This window comes from Daktulosphaira vitifoliae, unplaced genomic scaffold (genome assembly GCF_025091365.1).
Source record: "Daktulosphaira vitifoliae isolate Bord-2020 unplaced genomic scaffold, ASM2509136v1 Scaffold_2, whole genome shotgun sequence".
Lineage (NCBI taxonomy): Eukaryota > Metazoa > Arthropoda > Insecta > Hemiptera > Phylloxeridae > Daktulosphaira > Daktulosphaira vitifoliae.
In genome coordinates this window covers 35,061,691-35,085,172 of record NW_026099573.1, presented here as the reverse complement: position 1 = coordinate 35,085,172, position 23,482 = coordinate 35,061,691, and the positions used below count along the sequence as shown (strand labels likewise).

The 23,482-nt window shown below is 28.5% G+C and overlaps 1 protein-coding gene across 1 annotated transcript; it reads left to right on the top strand.

The window, feature by feature from the left end:
* The first annotated feature begins 2,207 nt into the window (after window positions 1-2,207).
* On the top strand, window positions 2,208-23,151 carry LOC126898189 (uncharacterized). The gene is made up of 5 exons (XM_050672128.1): window positions 2,208-2,421; window positions 9,969-10,161; window positions 10,743-11,050; window positions 17,744-17,852; window positions 23,101-23,151. The coding sequence occupies exons 1-5, from the start codon at window positions 2,312-2,314 to the stop codon at window positions 23,149-23,151; spliced, it is 771 nt and encodes a 256-aa protein (XP_050528085.1). The 5' UTR covers window positions 2,208-2,311.
* The last annotated feature ends 331 nt before the right edge of the window (window positions 23,152-23,482 follow it).

Genomic DNA, 23,482 nt, shown 5'->3' with positions numbered 1-23,482 from the left:
CCCCCCTGTGAGCAGAATAAGTGTTAGATTTTCAAAAAAAAATGATATCAAATGAAAGAAAATTACCTAAGGTTTCAATATAAAGAAATATTATTTTGATTAGTTAATATTTGAAAAAGTTATGGCAGTTTTAAGTACAAAAAACATCGTTATAAAAGGTGATTTTTATCGCAAATATTACATTTTTTTTATAATTTCGACAGCCATTTGCACATAGAAGATAAGGTGTCGGGACAAATTTTTTTTTTTCATTTTATAGTACATAAAAAAAGCTTTAATTTGATATATGTTTAAAGGACGCAGTATTTCCGGAACATTTTCAAAAGTTCAGTTGAAAAAGTTCTATTTTTTATACAATGTTTCAAAGTTTGAACCCCCCCTATATAAGGGGAAATTGTCTAATTTTAATAAAAAGTATGTCAAATGGAAGATGTACTTATAATGTATTTAGAAAAAAAAAAATTGTGCTGATACATGCATTTTTCGAAAAGTTATAGCATTTTTAAGTTGAAAATTAAAAATTGAAAATCGAAAATTTTAACACAAAAATAGTGTTTTTTTAACTACGGCAACCGTTTACATGCGGAAGAATAGAAACAATAGAAGATAAAGTGTCGGGACAAATTTTTTTTTTCATTTTATAGTACATAAAATAAGCTTTAATTTGATATATGTTTAAAGGACGCAGTATTTCCGGAACATTTTCAAAAATTAAGTTGAAAAAGTTAGTTTTTGTAAAAAAGTTGCAATTTTAAATCCCCCCCCATGAGCAGGTTAAGTGTTAAATTTTCAAAAAAATTATATCAAATGAAAGGAAAATTATCTAAGGTTTTAGTTAAAAAAAAATTATGTTGATTTGTTGATTTTTGAAAAAGTTATGAAAGTTTTAAGAAAAAAAAGTGAAAAAAATGACAAAAATTTGTCGATTTTTAAATTTGTAATTTTTTTGGATATTTCCCCCATTTGCGGGGAACGAGGGAAAATTTTTAAATTTTTAAGGGTAATGTCTTCAACTAGATACAATTTGTGATCTTTTGACGTATTGTTAAAAGAAATCGGTCCAGTGAGAGCTGAGAAAAAGTAGTGACAGACAAAAAAAAAAAAAAAAAATAAACACATCATGGTAAAATTAATACCTTCTCAGCTTCGCATCGAAGCTAAAATAGATATCCAGTTTTAATTGCTGTTTAAAAATGTCATATTATATGAAGAAAAAGTTACAAAAGTCACTATGAGTAATATGATCAAAATGTAAGCCCTATGTATAATAAAGACAACAGTTTAAAGGAAGAAGTTTAAAGACTCTATTGGTTAGAAGCTAGCAGACAAAAAATATATATTATATTTCTAAATGTATGATATTAAGAATAAATATTTTTTTCTTTTAAAAAAAATTGTATGATTCCTTTTGGTTATCAAAAATACTTAGTTTTGTTTGAGAAAAAATTATGAAATTATAATGTACTTGAATAATCCTGAAAACTTCATTATATTTAATCATTGTTTTTTTAAAGGATTCAAAATTATCTAGTAATAACTCCTTCATCAGCTGTCCAACTTGCAATGGTCTAGGTCATATTATTGATCACTCAAATCCGAGTAAGTTATCAATAAAAATTTACTAATTTATAAGCATTACCGAATACTAATAATATTCAGATCGTGCACTAAATTATTAATTAATTCTTACAAATAATATTTTTGATTAACAATAGTACAAAATAATTCTTTTTTTATTTTATTACAAATTTTTTTTAAGCACTATGCTGACTATTGTATTAAAAATATATCTCTTTCTCAGCCTTATACAATATTAATTTAAAATAATAATAGTTAAAATATTACTATAAAATGGTACCATGAAAATGGATGGAAGATACCGATATTTCCTTAAATAAATATATTTATATATTTAATATACTATTAACAATACTATTATCTTCTTTTATTTTGTTACTCAGACACCGCCACAATTAATAGGAAATCCCAAGGTTATCTGAACACAACCACAACCAATATCAAATCAGTTGAGTTATGTTCTGAAACACATAATGAAATTTTATTAGAAAACAAAAATAATGAATCGGATTCAAATAACTTGTAAATATAATAATGTATTATTTATCAATAACTTCAGAGACTCAGATGTTGGAGGGAAAGCTCTACCTCAAATATTGAGAGACTTACGTTTAAATTTGTTTGAAAATTTTTCCTCAATTTCTGAGTTTTTAACATATGTAATAGCTAATATGCTATTAAGTAGCATATTATTAACATATGGGTTTTTTTTTAAAGAAAATTTTTGTCAAAAATGGATTCTATTATTGGATGTGTGACTGATTTACTAAATGAAAAACCACCATTTGAAAACCCACACGAAGTCATAAAATTAATAATTAATAGACTGAAAAATAATAACTTGTGAGTTAATTTTTATATACATTAAATAATACCTTAAATGCTTATTAATTTTTCTTTTAAAAAAATCTGTGGTCAAGTAGATTACCTATTTTACATAAAGTAATCATTTAATTATTTAGTATTATATAAAATACAGTTACATTTTAACGATTCTTACTTATTCAAAATACACTTCAAATGTTAGTGCAAGTCCATGATCACAAGTTAGTCATGAATATTACATAAATTCATTTAAATTTATTTATTATTTATTATGGTCAGGTACGTATTCATAAAATTTTCCGTCACTTCTTACCATCCAACTCATTAAATAAAGTGGTTATTAAAAGTACATAATTATTTCTTTACATCCTACATAATTGTAGGGTTGTATAAGAATGATTATTTTTGTATAAGTATTTGTAGGTATTTAATTCAAAAATAGAAATAATATTAATAACATTTTTATTTGTATTATTTTAGTTCAATAATTTTTTCAATTTATCAATTATGATTTTTTTAGCTTCGATGCAAAGCGGAGAAGGTATTTTATATGATGTGTTTTTTATTTTTTGTGTTTGTGAATGCTCAATCTCAGCTCTCGCTGAACCGATTTTGATGAAAAATACGTCATAAGATCACAAATCGTATTTAGTCAAAAATTGATCAAAAAAAAAAAACGCTCTAAAATTGATACTTATTTAAATTTTTTTGCATTTTTTAAGTCGAGAAAAATAACTTTGAAATTTGAACTAGCTTAAATTGCCATTTTTTCAGTTTATGAAAGCGAAGTACGGTTGCCGAGTCCATAAAATTTGTGTGTTACACGCTTGGGGTGCAAGGTTCCAATCCGCGTATGACAAGGAATTTTTTGCATTTTTTTCTTAATTCTTTTTAAGTTTGAATAAATTTTCAACTCCTTTGATTTTTATCTCATTTAAATTCAAAGATCAAGAATCCTATCACGAGAAGAAATTTCTTATTCATATTAAAATTATATTACTATACTTTAGGTTTTAGCTTTGTTACGAAGCTAAGAAGGTATTAATTTTAATATGATGTGTTTTTAGCTTCGATGCGAAGCTGAGAAGGTATTGGTTTTACTAAGATGTGTTTTTTTTTTTGTGTCTGTTACCACTTTTTCTCAGCTCTCATCGAACCGATTTCTTTCAATGATACGTCAAAAGATCACAAATTGTAGCTAGTCGAAGACATTACCCTCAAAAATTGAAAAAAATTCCCTCGTTCCCCGTAAATGGGGGAAACCTCCAAAAAAATTACGAATTTAAAAATCGCTAATTTTCGAAATTTTTTCAATTTTTTTTACTAAAAACTGCCATAACATTTTTAAAAATGAACATAACAATATAATTTTTTTTTTATAGATGCATAATATCATTATCTTTCATTTGGTATATTTTTTTGTTATATCGGATCCTTTAACTGTTCACAGGGGAGGATTTAAAATGACAACTTTTTCACAAAAAATTTACTTTTTCAACTTAACTTTTGAAAATGTTCCGGAAGGTCTGACACTTTTATATATATCTTAAATTAAAGCTAATGTAATGTACTTTAATTTGAAAAAAAAAAATTTGACCTCTGGACTTGTCTTCATGGTGAAAACNAAAAAAAAAAATTTCGGACTTTATTTTATCTTCAGGGTGAAAATGGCTACCGAATGCTATTTTTGTGTGAAAATTTTCGATTTTGTAATTTACATTTTTAACTTTATTATGCTATAACTTTTTGAAAAATGTATGAATCATTACAATTTTTTTATGAGAAGTAGTATTTATATAGATCTTTCATTCGACATACTGTTTTTTTAAATCGGACCATTTCCCTAAATACAGGGGGGATTCAAAACATAAAAATGCATATAGAAAGTAGAACTTTTTCAACGTAACTTTTGAAAGTGTTCCGGAAGGTCTGACACTTTTATATATATCTTAAATTAAAGCTAATGTAATATACTTTATAATGGTAAAAAAAAATTTCGGACTTTATTTTATCTTCATGGTGAAAACATACATTAAACTTAATAAAAAAAATATGATTTTTGTAAAAAAATTCTTTTTTATATTTTTAACTATATAATGCTATAACTTCTCGAAATATTTGTGGATCAATATAATTCTTTTTTTTGTAGATGCATGATGTCTTTACCTATCATTTGGTATATTTTTTTTATAAATCTGACTTTTTACCTGCCTACAGGGGGGGATTCAAAATGACAACTTTTTCACAAAAAATTGACTTTTTCAACTTAAATTTTGAAAGTGTTCCGGAAAGTCTGACACTTTTATATATATCTTAAATTAAAGCTAATGTAATATACTTTATCATGGAAAAAAAAAATTTCGGACTTTATTTTATCTTCAAGGTGAAAATGGCTACCAAATGCTATTATTGTGTGAAAATTCTCAATTTTATTTTTTACATTTTTAACATTATAATGCTATAACTTATTGAAAAGTGTATTGATCAATATAATTTTTTTATGGGAAATACTATTTTCTAATAATCTCTTTTTTATTCGACATACTTTGTCTTAATCAGGATATTAATAAGGAACTAGCAGTTTATGAAGCTTTTGGAATAATCCACCAATTTTTTAAAATTAAACACTATCTAAAGATTTGCATCGAAGCGTTTTTTTTTTATAGTGATTTTAATCACTGTCAGATATCATTATACTTGATCCAACTATGCCACGTCACCACTGTGCCGCGACCCCCCTGTGCTGGGTTTTTTATATCTGTTGTAAAAATTTATCATACTAATATGCATAATACTATTATAAAAATGAAAATAATTGAAATTAAAAATTGAAGTTTATTGGATAGTTTAATTAATTGATTTATAGTTCAAAGAAAACTCAAAAAATGTATATAATAATATCGGTTATTCTATTGATAAAAAAAATTATCGGTCACTCTACATCACGTAACCTGTTGAATGTGTCGCAGTCATTATCTAGCTATAAATATCTAGCTTTGCCCACCCCGCCATAACTACATCAGAAAAATAAAAATTTTATTTTACAAACATATAAATATGAAAAAAGAACACATTTTTCATTACACAAATATTTATTAGTTAATAAATAAATTATACTTTATACATTAGTCAATAAATAATGTCCATAAATGTTGATATGAACTTATTTTGTTTTGAGGAGATCATTTTGGACAGTTTACTTCATCTGCACTTCTTTTACCGCTTATAATCCAGCTGTCAACATATTTGTCCGGTTTAAACAGCGGGACAGGAGGTCCAATACAATTATTAAAAACCAATGAAGATATATACTCAGTGGTCAAATCATTTCATTTTAAGGTAACTATACTGTTCGTTGCACTAAACGATCTCTCACATTCCGAGGAAGAAATTTGCTATTGTCCTGACAGCAGTTAAAATAGGATGTAGATAGTTCATTTTTAAAGGAATCTTTTGAATCTTTAAACTCACGGTATCCATGAATTGTTGGTTTTTCATCTAAATTAAATTTTGAATCTAACCTTCTAACACATTCATCTCCATATTGAATGTTAACTTTATCAGGCCAAATATTGGAATCTGTACATACATATTTTTCTTTTGTTATCCAACAGATATTGCTACATGCTTTATTCGTTTGAAGAATTCATCCCATATCCAAGCTATTCGTAATTTGAAGGTCTATTAATTTTTATACGTCTGTGTAAGGTCTTTGATTCTTTACTATGCTGTATGCTGTCCTAAATATTATTTTTGTATTTTAAATTTCTTTTTTTCAATTATACGTTCATTGTGTACATGGGTTTGAGAAGATTTATGTTTTTCTTAAATTTGCTTGCTATTTCTTAAAATTATCTCCAACTGGAAATATTTCTCCTTTCATCCATTCTTGTGAAGCATGAGTACCTTGATATTTTGTTAAATTAAAATTGGCCTCGGAACATATTTTGCAACCAATTTTTTTATTATTAAAAAAAATTACGGTTTTACTTGTACAATATGTGCTGGTGTCACGTTACCATTATTGTGAGAATTATTTTAATAAAATACAGACAGCACATCCGCTTCCTGAGACTGATGAATTAACAAATAATATTTATTGCCAAATTGGCAATAGTTCTAATTACTACAAAAACCAAAAAGACCTGACCATCGTGGACAGTCGACTCTAGTGTCTTGTGTCATTCATCAGCCTCAGTACTCGATTGTCGCTGTCCGGCTTACTGCTTAAAGTAAAGTCTTTGTTTATTCCTTTTTAAACCTATCTACTCTCTTCCACAACATTTCAGAGTATTTGTGTCTTGCACTTCGTCTGCACCTCATACCTAGGTGTTACCCTTATTCCCTTCCTATAACAACAGCCTTTCGACACCCGGAGTGTCAGCCGAGCACGGTGACTGCTGTACGACAACACGCACGTGAATACCTAGACAGCAGGCACCACATCCTCATCTTCATCTTCGTACACATCACAATAACATTTACACCTGTTTCCCATTTCTTTTATTGTGTTACGACAAATACTTTACTTGTTTATCGTCCCAACAATCTGGCGACTGTGTATTTAATAAAAAAACATTTTTTGATGTTTCAGGTTCACTTTTTGTAGATAGAATTTTGTAAAATTTCAAAATATATTTTTAGTAAAATTTACCTACTCCTTTATTATTTAAATAATTTTTATTATTTTAATTATATACTGAATAATAAAATATATTAGAATATTAAACATTATTATCTTATGAATAAAAAGTAACAATAACAAAATGAAATAGAAGTATACAACTTTTTTTTTTACAAATTTTATAATTCTTTAGGCTAATATCAATACAAATAATATAACAATATACAATAATAATAATAATAATACAATAATAATATAACAAATATATAACAATATAATTTTACACAAATGCAAAATAAATATTTTTTATAAACAAGACAATTAATCAGCTTGAGTTATAAAATCAGGTATTTTCAACAAATTAATGTGTGTTAATATAATAAATAATATAATATATAATATAATAAAACTCCCTAATGTAAAATATACTCTGCATGTAATTTAAAGCTGAAGTCAAAATATAAATTAATTTTAACCAGTGAAAAAATCTGGCACAATCATTTAAAATAAATCCACAAAAAAACTCTAATAAGTACATATGTTTGAAAATCGATAAATGTATGCAAATGATCCAAAAGCAAAGTTATAACTATTTAATATAATTTTTTAATAATATAAATGTTTTATTTTAATTATTTCTATATTTTTTGTATCTATAACAATGCCTTTGACCTATATGATATTAAACAACTCGAGTGAAATCAAGAAAAATTCCTAGTAATTAGTGTGTTTGTATATATAATTGATGAAGTTTGCCCCCCCCCCAATTATAAGATCTAGAGACGCCACTGGTTAGATACACGCTTTTAATAATTACCCAAAGTTCAATATTTATCTATTAAATTACAAATATCTATAAAAATATCACTTATCTATAAAAATTTGTTTATATTTTTTACTATAATTTTTGAGTGAACATACATGTATTATGATTATACAAAATAAAAAATTGTGAAAAATATTACTATAAAAAACTATATATAGATAATAATATACATATTAATAAATTAATTAGGTACCTCACTTATTTTCTTTGGTTAAATTTACATAGTTTACACAATGATTTTGGTGTTGTCAAATTATTATGACTTCCATAATTTTTACATTTTATGGTTATGAAATATAAAAATATAGATAAGTAAGTAATCATTTAAGAATTATCTTGAGTCTTAAATACTGAGAACAAAAAATTGTTCAGAACAGATAACTCTGAATTCTTTGAATTAAGAATTATTTTTACTTAATAATATCTATTAAATTAAACTCCTTAACTGTTCAAAAACAATACTTACCTGCTCATCAACTTCACTTTTTTTATTTTTAATAATGTTATTTACTTATAAAACATAGAAATATGTTCAACAGTGATTTAATAATATTATTGTTAAAATTTTTTGAAACTTTTTTTACATTGATTGGTAGATGTTCTACAGTAGTGGCAGTATTAGGTGCAGGTTTTTTGAAAAAAAAATTCAATAACTTACTTGATTTTTTCATGATAGATTACAGTATAAATGTATAGATATCTTAAGAATTGTTATAAGATCAATTAATAAATTGAATGGTATTGTTAACAAAACTAATGTTTTGAATTTCACAAACGAAGAATTGGCGCCCGCCCTTATCAACTTGTTTCACTGTGAAAGTGTAAACAATCAATAATAGATTAAATTGCATGTTCAGTACAAAATTCAATATCCCCTATCTAAATTACAGATTAATAATCTTAGTCCGTATTCTAAATATAGATATCTGTGCACGAAATTCGAGGCAGACTATATCGCAGAACAACAGTGTAGGTACTATAGAATATAGAAAATATCGATTGTGGTCAACTCATAGACCTATTAATATTAAATTTACAATTCCAGTCGAAGTTATAAGCGTTGTAAAACTGATATAAATTTGATAGTCAACATTAACTCCCGACGGGCAACATTGAGATAGCTGATAGCGGGAGAATATTAGTTTTATCCACAGATAAAATAAATTGGCTAGAATCTAGCCGATAGATCACGGTTTTTATTACGGGTTTTATAATAGGAGTGAGTGTACACACAATTATTTACAAAATCATTGTAATAAGATTATAAACATCGTTGCAACACGTATTCGGTTCAACTAAAATAATTACAGTATAAGTATACAATTATACAAAAAAAAATAAGATGTACCTTTTTGTCACGTTAAATAAATAACAATTCGATTTCAATTATATTTATTCTCTGATCGTTTTATCTAGCAGTCAGCGGCAGTAATAATGAGTTGTTGACATCACTGTTACAAAAAGGTTCATATGCACATTCTCTTGCGCGATAAAAAAAATAGATAAATAAATATTTTAAAAATTATAATCAGTCCACTTACGAATTTATGATGTTACAGTATAAATATTTATATATATATATATATATATAAAAAAAAAAATTCTTGTTTGAGAAGTCCAATTCTTTGAGTAGGGAAAGCTCCATAATTTCTTTAGTTACGCCATAAAATATCAGAATTTAAAGTATGATAAGTATAATTAAATTAATATGTTAATTTATAAAAATATACGTATTTTATACATAAAATATCTATCGTCAATATTGTAAGTAATTATCTAGCTATAGTAATAATGTGCATAGATTTGAAAAAAAAATTTACATTCAAAGAATTGTTTTTTGTAATCGAAAATTATTTATATTTTCGTTAGATAAATAAAACTTCTAATAATTTCCAAATATTTTGTATACTTTTACAACTCAATAATAACGTTAAAAAAAAATTTTATCACTTAAGTTATTTCTATTTTATTTGAATTAGTTTCTGTAGTTTGTTTTTATTTTTTATGTATATTGTATTTAATTGATTTACAAGTCTTTTTATGAATGCCACTGACATAAATGTTAAATATATATATAATGAATAATTCGTGTTGTTGTATTATGTTAAATTTTAGAGAAGACCACAAGAAAGCTTTATGCGACGCCGTACAATTGGCACGACATCATCCAGACATATTAAAACCTAATATGAAAATAATAAATACAAAAGTTATAGATTTTCTTAATTATCAGCGCATTCAAGTAGTTCGGTTAGCGTGTCAAACAGCCGGAGAATTATTTAGAACGATGAGATGTGTAGATCGACCAGTATGAGTGCTTTTTATTTAGCATAAAAATTTATTTTACAGGAAATTAAAACATTTAAACTGAAATTATGTACCACTGCAGATCATATGAGGTGATCTAAATATCAAAAGCCTGTCCAAATTTTTTTTTCTATTTAAAAAATCTTTCATAGTGTTCAACAAAAACCTTGGTCCTTTCATTATTAGTAAAAATTTGTAATATCCACGTAAAAAAATGTTTTGACATATAAATTTATATACTAGATGTATGACTAAAACTAGGAATAAAATCCAGAATCACATAGAAGTATTTTATTGATAGTAATTTTAATCACTACCAAATTTCAAACTATAGGAATTTCTACTATATTGGATCCAATTGAGCTGTTTTTTAATAAAACATTACGACAGTGTTATATAGTAATATAGATATAAAATAAGTAACATATGATAATGCGATAGAATAGGACGTTCAACATTGCGACAAATATCCTCTATTTTTTTATTTTAATAGGTTTAGGCCCTCATAAGCAATTCTCAATTTTTCAATGGTTAAAAATTTAGCTAAATATCCTAATATTGTGTTTATGTGTTACTATGAAGATATTTGATCATATTGTTGTGGGTTTGATGTGCAAGACAGCAGATAAAAATCAACAATTAAGAATTGACGCTAATTGGGCATTGGATAAGATGGTAATAAGTGTACCTCTATTAGTGGCTATAAAGGCATTGGCTGGCTGTAGACATAAAAATCCATCAGTTAAGGTAGCCCAGTTACGATTGATGCATGGTGCAGTAGTCATTGGTGATCCAAAGAAAATATTGATATCACCTGGTTTAAAAGAAGCTAGACGTCTGGTTCTCCGAAATTGTATAACTGCTATTGAGGACTCTAATGCTGATGTTAGGTAAGAACAGATACAATCTAAAATATTTCCTAGAAATAGCTTAAAATACTTAAATTAAATAAAGCCGTGGAGGGTGGAACAATATCATACTGACACGATTTACGTCGCAATAATGTAGTCGACACTGGTTTTGATGGTACACCTAAGAGATGTTTATTAATGATGAGCAACAACTGATTTTTACAAAAAGAACCGAAAAGACAAACATAATTTGTCTTTTCGGTAACACAATTAATCAAAATTTTCGCAAAATATTGTGGCACTTTTGCATGGGTTGCCCCACGTGATTCTCGGCCGTCACTAAATTAGCAGTCTTGATAGCTAAGGTGCGCGGGTGAAAATCGGTTTGTCTATTCCGGTCATGCTACACTTCTGTAGCCGATGGCGTACATCCTCAACATTATCACTTTGACACAGGGAAAAAAACTCAACGTATCTTTTGCGGGGGGTTGTCGTCGGGCGGGCTGCATTTGTGCTCGCTGGAATCTGGCTCTGGTGTAAACTAGGACCTTATCTCTGCGCGGTGGTAAGAAGATGAAGGCGACGTGGTCCGCCCCGAAACAATACCTCACGGCAGTTCCGGGGCGGTCCACATGAAGTCGAGTAAGGAGGAGAAAAAAAAGTGCTGCATTTGCTGGACTTAGCACTGCAGTGTATAACACGCGTTGTTTATCAGTTAAAATACAAAAAACCTATAGTAGGGCAACTAATAAAGATGACGCGGGTCGTGGAGCACCGTGTATCATGAAACGACGTGGAACCGTGTTAAATTACCCCCCCCACGACAAGCTGCCGGTCTTCTTGATGACGAACAGATAACCGTGCAGAGCGATGGGAATATAGATCATATTAAGTTAATAATTCAGTATATGGCAGTGACAGCCGCAAAACTTACGTTGTTTATTGAGTTCTCTAGGAGGGGGATGAGTGCGTGTATTCAAATTCCATGGATCCCTCTATTAGTCGCTGTTTGAGCCCCATAAAAGAGTTATCAATCTAGTACATGTTCACCTCTAGTTGATAAAACTGGATATGGTGCAATACCCACTTGTATCATTGTTATCAACTGCTGTTGCTGTTGTCAGTACATTTTAACGTTTCTGTGTTTTTTAAATTTGTGTGAGTGTTCTCTCTAACCTTCAAACTCATGTATTGTGTTTTAACGTACTCTGCGTACTACTACACACCGTAGATATTTAATATGTATGCTCATACAATATGAATACCCTATTATTCATAATAGTGCTCTCAAACAAAACCACATTGTTGATGTGAAGAATGTAGATATTATCCTACAGTTTAGTATTGCTGTCCTACGCAGAGGATTCAATGGAATGGATAATGCCTATCAGCTCGGATAACCAAGTCAATGTACAGCTCATGTGATTTATGAAGGAGGCAGATCAGCTATAACATCATTCAATACCCAAAAACCAGAGAGAGTATTTGTTGTATCCCTTAGCTCATAAGGCCACAACATCATTAAAATATATAAATTAATCATTTAAAGGTTATGTACTTTATTTTAAGTAAAGTGTTATTGTCCCACATGATCCTTATATAAGCTATTGACGCCAACCATTAATTTAGGAGTGTCATGGCGCAACAGTCGCTATTTCACCACTGCTAATTTGGTTGTTGTTGAAGATGATGTCTTATTCATGTAAAATAAGAAGGATGCTGGTATCAGATTTTGTTTTACTGGCTGGCAATGGTTAAATGGGTGTAAAGTTGTCCGCGCTTTGTGGTCTGGTGTTAATATGATATGTGTTGTGCGTCCCACTATATCATTAAAAACCGCAACGTATTTTTTCACTATATCTGTTAATAATTTGCGTGGATGTGTGTCGTCAGCTATATTTACGGGTTGGGTTGGGTTGGGTTTTGATAATTTTGGCAGATCTATATTATAGGGAGTGTGGGGAGCACTTGATTTCCAGTACGCCGCGAGTACGTCATGATGCGCCTAGATGGATTATGCATGCAGCATAATACCAGATGATTTCTTGATTCTTCAGAAAATTATGCTCCAGAAATACGTCACAGTACAAATTATCGAAGATCACGCAAAATTAATAGTCTTATTTGTGATGTTGGCAGTAAAAGTAGCGGTGGGTTTTGTATAGACGTATGCTCGTATAATCTCGTTTGTTTTTTATGCACAATTCCGTATTTATAGGCTATTGCCGGGGTGATATATGAATTTTGTGCTTGTAAGTCAAGTAATGCCATCACAAAGTCATTGTTAAATTAGAGTTTCATGGCTAGAGTTCGGTGAATGGTTTTGAAGGAGCTACAAAATGTCTAGCGTTGTGATCGAGAAGCTATCGATGAAGATAAGTCGGTGTATGGGCGAAGTGAAATGGATGGCCGTTAAAAATTTCGTCATTTTGACCATGAGGAATGCACTGGATTTCGTTAACAGTGACAAGGGAGCTGGTTGTTCGCGCTGCGCGTATTGCTGTGTGTTGATTTGGTGGTGGTGGAAATTGTGTTTTTGAGCCAGGAAAGTGGACTAATTTCTCTGTGCCTGATGCCCGTTTCTGCATACTTATTATAGCAACTACTGTATCAATGATCAGCTCTACAATATCTTCAGGATCGGCATTCTGCGTATGTTCGAATATAAGCTGACTTTTAGCCTATCCGTGTGTTAGACCCTATCGAAATTGTTTAACGTACGTAAAAATCGCATCATACGTTGCCATAGTATTCGTCGCGCAAAAGNTTGATCCGTGTGTTAGACCCTATCGAAATTGTTTAACGTACGTAAAAATCGCATCATACGTTGCCATAGTATTCGTCGCGCAAAAGACTATTCTATCTACAATGTGTTGCTCTGAAAAACAGTGGCGTGCACGCATCGCTAGTTGTTGTTTATTTATAATAAACTCTGTCATTCGCTGATAGGGCCCCTGTTGTGTTTTCAAAGTTACGAGGCTCAGTTCGGACAGACGGGCGTAATTAGTACAATTTGTTTCTACTGGTTGGGTTGAGTTAGGTTATAAGAAAACAGCGAGCGTTCAAAAATTTTTACTATAATAATTGAAACCTATATGATTGTGTGGAAATCAATATAACTTGTTTTTATTTATAATTTTAATAATTATTAGAAGACCAAAATTTTTCACTCAAATATGCAAAACATTTCCCTGACGCACATACTATATTCCAATGCACTTTGATCTATAGCCTGGATTACTCATTTGTAGGATATAAGAGATAAACATTAAGAACGGTAGCACAGGGGGTCGCGGCACAGTATGGACGTGTCATAGTTGGGACAAGTATAGCTGATATCTGACAGTGATTAAAATCACTATCATAAGAAACGCTTCGATGCAAATCTGTAGATAGTGTTTAATTTTAAGAAATTGGTAGACTATTTCAAAAGCAACAATAACTTCTATTAAAATAAAATACAAAACCCATAATTTNTAGACTATTTCAAAAGCAACAATAACACTTATTCCCTTTTTTTAAAATCACAAATTTACATGATTTTTTCTTATATTAAAATCTTAGATATTTCCTTTTCATTTGATATCTAATTTTGAAAATGTAACACTGAACATGCTCACAGAGGAGGATTTAAAATAGTAAAACAAAAACTAATTTTTTCAACTTAACTTTTGAAAATGTTAAGATTAATATGCAGTCAGGAAATTTTATAATTACTATTTATAGTAAATTATCAGAAAAGCTCAATATTTTTTTGCATTATTATCATAATAGATAACTTAAATAAAAATAATAGTTATCATTTCCTAGTAACTTTTGGTATTTAAAAAAATTCTACAATTGAAATATTTAGAACTTAATTAATTTTAATGATTTACTTTAAACTAAAAGAAACAATCAAAACAAATTCGTTAAAAGATTTACTCAATTGAGCGTTTTATAAAATTTGATTATAATTTTTTAAATTCATAGTTTATTCAGGAGAAACTAACAATCATTTTTTTTTTGAATTGATTTAGATAGCAATATGTTACCAAAAAATTTGGAATATTATAGTCTAGTAATAAGACACACAAATAGAGTAAAAAAATTATTAAATTACAAAGTAAAATGGTTTAATTTTGTAATTTAAACCTATCATATCGAACTTGATTCGTCAATAAATACTTTGAAAACATTTGAAATGAAGGATTTTAATTGCTGTATAGATAAGCAACTATTTAATTGATAATACATAGAATCATAAATACATTTTTCAAAAACTTATAACATTATAAAGTTTAAAATGCAAAATACAAAATCGTGAATTTTCACACAAAAATAGCATTTGGTAGCCATTTTCACCGTGAAGACAAAATAAAGTCCGAATTTTTTTTTTTTCCATGATAAAGTATATTACATTAGCTTTAATTTGAGATATATATAAAAGTGTTAGGATTTCCGCAACACTTTCAAAAGTTATGTTCAATATGTTAATTCTTTTGTGAAAAATGTTATCATTTTAAATCCCCCCTTGTGGGCAGGTAAAAAGTCATATTTATAAAAAAAATATACTAAATAAAAGGTAATGATATCATGCATCTATAAAAAAAATTATATTGATTTGGTTATTTTTAAAAAAGTTATGACATTTTAAGTAAAAAAAACCCAGCACAGTGGGGTCATGGCATAGTTGGGTCTAGTATAGATGATATCTGACAGTGATTAAAATCACTATCATAAAAAACGCTTCGATACAAATCTGTAAATAGTGTTTATTTAAAAAAAAAAATTTGTCAAAAGAGTAGGTCAAGTGAGAGCAGAGAAAATAAATGATAGCTACAAAAAAAAAAACCACATAGTAAAATTATATTTATGATGAATTTCTTCTCATGAGAGGAGACTACAGTAATGGGATCCTTGATATTTATTGAAGTTATTGAATCTAAATGAGATAAAAATCAAATGAGTTAAACATTTTTTTCTCAAAAAGAATTAAGAAAAAATTCAGTGCCACAGGCATGAAAGACCCAAGTGTTACCGTCTCAGAAACATTAAAGTGTAATCTCCTTATAATAAAATAAAATACAAAATCAAAAATTTTATCACAAAAATAGCATATTTTTGAATACGGTAGTTATTTTCACCATGAAGACAAAATGAAGTCCAAAATTTTTTTTTTTAATATTAAAGTATATTACATAATCTTTAATTTAAGATATATATAAAAGTGTCAGTATTTCCGAAACAATTTCAAAAGTTAAGTTGAAAGAGTTAATTTTTTGTGAAAAAGTTGTCATTTTGAATCCCTCCCTGTGGGCTGAGAAAGGGTTAAATTTATAAAAAAAATATAATAAATAAAAGGTAACGATATCATGCATCTATAAAAAAAAATTATATTAATTTGGTTATTTTTAAAAAAAGTTATGGTATTTTAAAAAAAAATTTTTTTTAAAAATATCGAAAATTAGCGATTTTTAAATTTGTAAATTTTTTGTAGATTTCCCCCATTTACGGGGAACAAGGGAATTTTTTTCAATTTTTAAGGCTAATGTCTTCGACTAGATACAATTTGTGATCTTTTACATTTGTTCATCAAAATCGGTCCAACGAGAGCTGAGATTGAGCGTTCACAGTAAAATTAATAACTTATCAGTTTCGCATTAAAGCTAATAGAAGTGTTCATAAAATTTAATTGCAGATTTGAAAACAACGCAAAAAATTAAGAAAAGTGTATTTTTGACTCAGGGAAATATTCCTTGACCAGTGCAATTATTTAGAATTAACATCAAATTATTTCTAAATAATTTTGCATCAAGCCCTTCAATTTTTATACACGTTTGCCAAAAATATTACAAAATATCCAATTACTTTATAATTTCTCTTTAAAAGTTACAATATTATATTATTGAACATCAATTTTATACTAAATTTAATTACTTTAATCAATATTTATTCAAATATATTTATAAATGAAACAACTACTAAAAATGAATTATTTTTCTTTAACTCCTCTACTTATCTATGACATCGTGTCTGCTTCTACTCGACAACACGTACTCTGATCTTAAAATTTCCATATCGATGCCTTTTGTGGATTTGATTTTGCTTTTGAAATAATCCACCAATTTCTGAAAATTAAACAGTATCTACAGATTTGTATTGAAGGGTTACTTATGATCGTGATTTTAATAACTGTTTATACTTGTCACAAATAGTTTATGACCTGAGTACATCAATAATAATTAAATATTCTGTATGTAATTAGAAATTTGTAGTTGGTAAACTTTGCAGAAAATACTCTTCCACGGAAATATTTCTATAGTATTATATACATATATGATCATTTTTCACGATAATAGGTGTCCTAGATGCAATTGTAAATAAATGCTTAGTCCCAAACCCTGATTATAAAACATGTTTGTTTTTTAAAATTAAAAATTATTGAATTTTTTCAATTAATATTAATCACAAGTGACGAAATCTTATTACATATTTACTTTTTTTTAATTTCTAAAATTATTTTTGAAGTTAATAATATTATTGCATTTATAATTACTAAAAATGTAAAAATTATTGAGAAGTCAATACAAACTTTAATTTATGTTAAATATTTTTGGAGGTACCTCTTACTAACTAATTAACAACTATTTGAATAAAACAAATGTCAAATTTTATCTATAAGTTTCATACTATTTAGCAAGAAATACTAATAATATTTAAATTAATGTATTTTATTTCGAAATTCAATAGGTTTAAATCAAAAAAGTTATTACAGCTTTTGAAAAAAACAAATTACGAAGTTTTTAGTTCTGCTTTAGTACATGATGTCAGTTGGGATGAGTTGAAACTTGCCGAAAAAGTAACAACTTTTTTTTTTCTAGATTTAATATAAATGTAATAGTAATTAAGTGTAATATAAATGTAACACTAATAATCCTACTTGTAAAAGTAATAAGTATACCCAACTAAATATCTAAGTATAAAATTAAAAAAAGAAATTATCACATTTTGAGATGTTTCACTGTGCATTAAACATTTTTGAAATTTACTAATAAAGATAACTGACTGTTGATATGTATTCTTGTAGGTGTTCTTTTTTTAGTTATTAACCTCTCCATGCACTTTTTGTCATATATCAAATTAATTTTTTTTTTTATTAAAAGATGGACGGATTTTATTGAATGCGATATGAGGATGGCTGATGTGGATTATTCTATTTTACTAATTAAATATGTTATTATAAAAATTAATTTTATTTATACTTATTATAAAAATGAATTTTTGTTTTATGTCACATGAAACACATGGGGTTCATCATTCCTTTCAAAATTATATCGGCTGATGGGGTTTTTAAATTTTTCTTTTGTTTTCGTCAAAATAATTCTATAATTGATTTGTTTTTGGAATTGTTAGGTAGTGTTTGAAGTATATTATTTACAAAGTAACCTTCTTCTTTTTCCGCGCTTTAATTCCAACTACTTGATGTCGGCTACCCTTATTCTAAACTACTACATGACACGATCTCTCACATCAGCCATCCTCATATTGTACCCAATAACATCTCTTTATCTCTTTTTTGGTCTTCCTCTACCTCTCCTTCATTCATCATTTATTTCCATAACTGTTCTTACAGCTTCCGTTCCTCTCTCCTCATAATACGACTGACCATCTATGTCTTTTTTCACTCATCTTATCCAGAATTGACGCTTAATCTATAGGTTCGTTCCTTTTCCTATCTTTTCTAATTACTCCACTTATCCATTTAAGCATTCTCATCTCTGTTACATTTATTCTCTGTTCTACTTTCTTGTCATTCGCACAAAACTCTGAACCATACGTTATAGCTGGTCTCACCACAATCTTATAAAACTTACCTTTCAGCCTCATTGGAATTCTTTTATTATAAAACACGCAAGAGGATTCTACCCACTTCAACCACCCACACCTTATCATGTGTGTGAGGCATGTGATGTACCTTCTCGTGGTCCCCATGTCTAGTAATGTTGTAATACCGGTAAATCTAAACGCTTATGCCTTAAGATATCATAACTATGTCAACGCGAAGCCAATTATCAGAAACCAGGCGGTCGAACGTGGAAATACCTCCTGTGAAAACAGCTCTTTTCAGGGCTACCCAACTGACGAACATGGAACACACGTAACAAAATGGAAAAACAAAAAAAAATGTACAAAAAACACAAAAAAATACTTGACAATTAATCACGCTGTGATACTGCATGTACTAGAGAACTGTAGAAAACAATTTTAAGATAGCTCAGATTAACGTGGACTCGAGTCAAGGCTGACATTTTGGTGAAAAGATTTAGTGATATGGATGTATTGAAGCTATAAGTGACCCACTTATCTAATGGCGTAACAAATCGTTTAAAAATAAATAGCTTTGAAATGGTGCATCACATTAGTCGCAATAAACATTATTGTGTTACATATACATTACATCTACTTAAACATGGTTTGGCATGATTAAAAAAAAATAAAATCGTTCCTAGACATTGAACAAGTGGCTGGTAATGAACATACGGTTGATATCCGCATAGGCAACCTAACCATCTTTAACGTATACAAACCCCTACTCAGCAAGTCGACTGCTTCCGTTTTGTCAGTCAGTGAACACCCTGTAATATATATCGGAGATTTCAACTCTCACAATATTGAGTTGGGATACTCCGTCGACAATGAAGAAGGCGAAAGACTTTCGGACTGCGCAGCAATTAACTAGCTTAAACTGATCTACGATGTCAAACAAGGAGGCACCTTTAAATCTGGTAGATGGAGTACGACGACATCGCCGGATCTCTGTTTAGTGTCGGATGACTCTAATGGCCTACCTCTAACCATAAACAGAGAATTCAAAAACCCTTTTCCAAGAAGTTTTTATGCCTCGTTGGAACCTGCGTAAAGCAGCATGACCAGACCATTAAAAATACGTTGATGATAATATCGACTGAATTGAACCTATACCGGACAACTATGGCGGATTCATCAACCTTATAAGACAGCTGCGAAGAAATCGATACCAAGAGGCCACAGACATAATTATATCTTTTGCTAGACTAAGGAATGCGAAGAATTACTAAAAGAATAGAAAGGGATGGAAGCGAAATAATTGCCGATAAACTCATCGTCCTACTTGACGAGGAGCGATAGAACAGATGGATACAAACTATGAATGAGATGGACTACACTCACTTGAGTAGGGAAAGTTGGTCTCTCTGAAGGAAACTGGGGGCAGCTCAAACCTCATGAAAAGCTAGCAAAGTCTCACCAAACTCCATTTCAACCATTCTTCACAAGACCGCTAATATAAAACCCAAAAAACCAGAGAAGATGAAAGTGAAAGCTGAGTACAAGAAAGAACTTCAATCATGTGCAGAAAAATCCAAAAATATAAAGAACTTTCACACGGGAAAAGTGGAGGCTGCGATAAAGCTTCAAAAAAACGGTAAAGATGCAGGCGAAGATAGTATAATACCAGAATTCCTCAAACATATGGACACTAAAATGAAATTTTGGATAGCAAGACTTTTCTCGTCAGTAAAAAATAACAATACATTGCCAAAACAATGACGGAAAGCTAAATTAGTTGCAATATTAAAACCTTTTAAGCTTGATGATGACCCATAAAGCTACAGACCAATTTCATTGATATCCGTTATCTACAAATTATTTGAAAAAGTACTCTTAACAAGAAGTTGCTTAGAAATCACTTAATGAAGTCAACGACAATATAGAATTACTGAAACATGTTATAATATGTGACGAAACATGGGTTTATGATACGACGTCGAAACTAAGGCTCAATCGTCTCAGTAGAGGCTTTCTTCTAGATCGCGAAGACTGAAAAAAACTCGTAAAGTGTGATCGAACGTGGTTCTGCTCACTGTGTTCTTCGATTTTAATGGCATAGTGTATCATGAATTCTTGTCACAATGTCAATAAGGAGTACTATCTAAATGTTTAACGTTTGCGTGAAGTAATCCGAAAAAAACACGGATTTGTAATAAAAAAATTCATGGCTTTCGTATAAATCCTTCCATTTCCAGAAAATCGTGGTACATCATGAAATATATTTTGATTTTTTTAAAATTACCATAACTTGCAAAAGCAACGAAAAAATAATAATTTTTTTTTATATAATAACTTTAAATTTTTTTTGCTCTTATTTAGTATGTAACAAGCAGCCCCTTAATATTAAAGGGGAATGACCTGTTACTGTGTGGTAACGTTGTTTATTTTGTAGCAAACAAAATGATAAATATAGTAAAATAAGAAGGGGTAAGAAAATAGGTACACCTGCTTATGTATATATATATAATAAGAAATATATTTACTGTTTTGCAAATGAAATTCTTAAAAGTAAAGGGAAAGGGGGGGGATAACTTACATACGAAAACAATATTAATCTTATGATATAAAACAATTACAAAATGATAATAAATTAATAACTTATCTGATATCAGCTTGAGAAAATTGAGACTGTGGCAAAATTATTGACCGGAAACTAACTGAACAAAATCAGTAAAGACTACAAGGCGAGCAGTTACTAATTGTACGGATGCGGAGTATTAGATGCGCGAGACAAGTGTACTGTTTACGTACCAAAGAGATTGTGTCGCTAGTTGAAGAAGTAACGATGACCGGACGAATCATGAACACGTTCGAACCGGTCATACACGCGTGCCACACTCTACCCAACATAGTATACATTTTAAAAATCTGATCATTTACCTACCCACATGGGGGATTAAAATTAAAATTTTTGCACAAAACTTTAAATTAACTTTTGAAATTTCTTCAGAAATAAAACTCATGTTACGTATGTATAAATTTAAAAAAACATTGTTCATAAGATTTGTCTTCTATGTGCATATGGCTACACATAATGTTTGATTTCATATTTAATTTTTTCAACTTTAAATTACTATAACTTTTTAAAAAAAGTATAGATTAATACAATTTTTTTTTTTTTAATATTTTATGTTAATTATTTTCAATTGTTTTTTATTAAATCGGACAATTTTCTTTAATACTGAAGGGGTTTAAGACTTGAAAATTATGATTTAAATATTTAACTTTTTCAAATTAACTTCAATTGTATTACGTATCATAAATTAAATAAAAAAAATTACTCCTTCTACTTTATTGTATGTGTAAACAGTCTCCGACAAAAAATATTCTTTTGGTACACAATTGAAATATTCAAAACTATATTCTGTATAGTTATATCTTTTAATAGTATATTATACTAATAAAAGATATAAATAAGAATATAAATATACATTGTCCGCTGATGTGTTGTTGAATTTCATTTTAACCTACATTTTTTGGATCATTATTTCTTTTATATATGAATATTGTTTTTTAACAAATTAGTAATAATCTCAAAAATTAAAGATGATAGACAAAAGTATATCTTTGATTCTGATGAATGTTCCTGTATGCCAGTGTATTCATAAGTAACAATTTTTTTTTTTTTGAAATGTATTGCATTATATCCTTTAAATTTGAGACACGCTAAAAATAATTAAATATACTATTAGTTCATTATTTTTATAATTAATTAGTATTATATTATGGAATATCAATTTCATACTAAATTTAATTACTATAATTAGTATTTATTCGTATATTAAAATTTATAAATTAGTGAACTACTAATTAGGATATAATTATCATCTATACTTATTCCAACTGTTTTAACGTTTTTTTGTTTGTTCTTTTTCATGTTACAAATATACATAACTTAATTTTAATTTATTTTTATGCATGATAAGGATCAGATTGAGAGAGGAGCCCCGGATCCAAAACATAAATTAATGATAAATTTTTATTGTTTATGAAACATCAAAATTACGTTTGAAGTTGAAATTCCACATATTAGTAATTCCGGCTCCAAGTGCGGTATTAATAATAATAACAAAAGTTTAATATTAGGTACTTAAATAAAATTTCATGAATTGATTAAAATTAATTCTCACCTAAATTATTGTAGTTAACTTATTTTATTATTATAAAGTAGTTATTATGAAATTTACAATGGAGATTTTTAAGATAAAATATGTTTAATTTATTTATTTCTTCAACAGAATTTAAACGTTGATAATTTGGCGGAAGTTTTAAAAAAAAACGGCATGTGATAACAAATACCAATCATATACTTCTAAGAAATTTATCAATATACGTTGAAAACCTTAAGGTTTCTGAAAATAATACTTCCACATAATATATTTCTAAAACAAAATCAATATAAAAAGCTGTATATCCAATTTGTTACATTACAGCACAATTATTCGTTTTCTATAAAAGCTGCTAAATACTTGACTTTCTAAAAAAAAAATTAATAAATATTTTTTTTAACATTTTTAACAATATTAAGTACTAACATTATATATTGTATTATCTTGTAATGTACTCGTCACTTATGAGACAATATAACAAAAGGCTACTGTGTTTGTGTTTTCTATAATG

Coding starts and splice junctions, on each gene's coding strand:
- LOC126898189 (XM_050672128.1), top strand. CDS start 2,312: ATGGATTCTATTATTGGATGTGTGACTGATTTACTAAATGAAAAACCA. Junction 11,051..17,743: donor GACTCTAATGCTGATGTTAG/GTAAGAACAGAT, acceptor GAAATTCAATAG/GTTTAAATCAAAAAAGTTAT. Junction 17,853..23,100: donor AGTTGAAACTTGCCGAAAAA/GTAACAACTTTT, acceptor TTTCTTCAACAG/AATTTAAACGTTGATAATTT.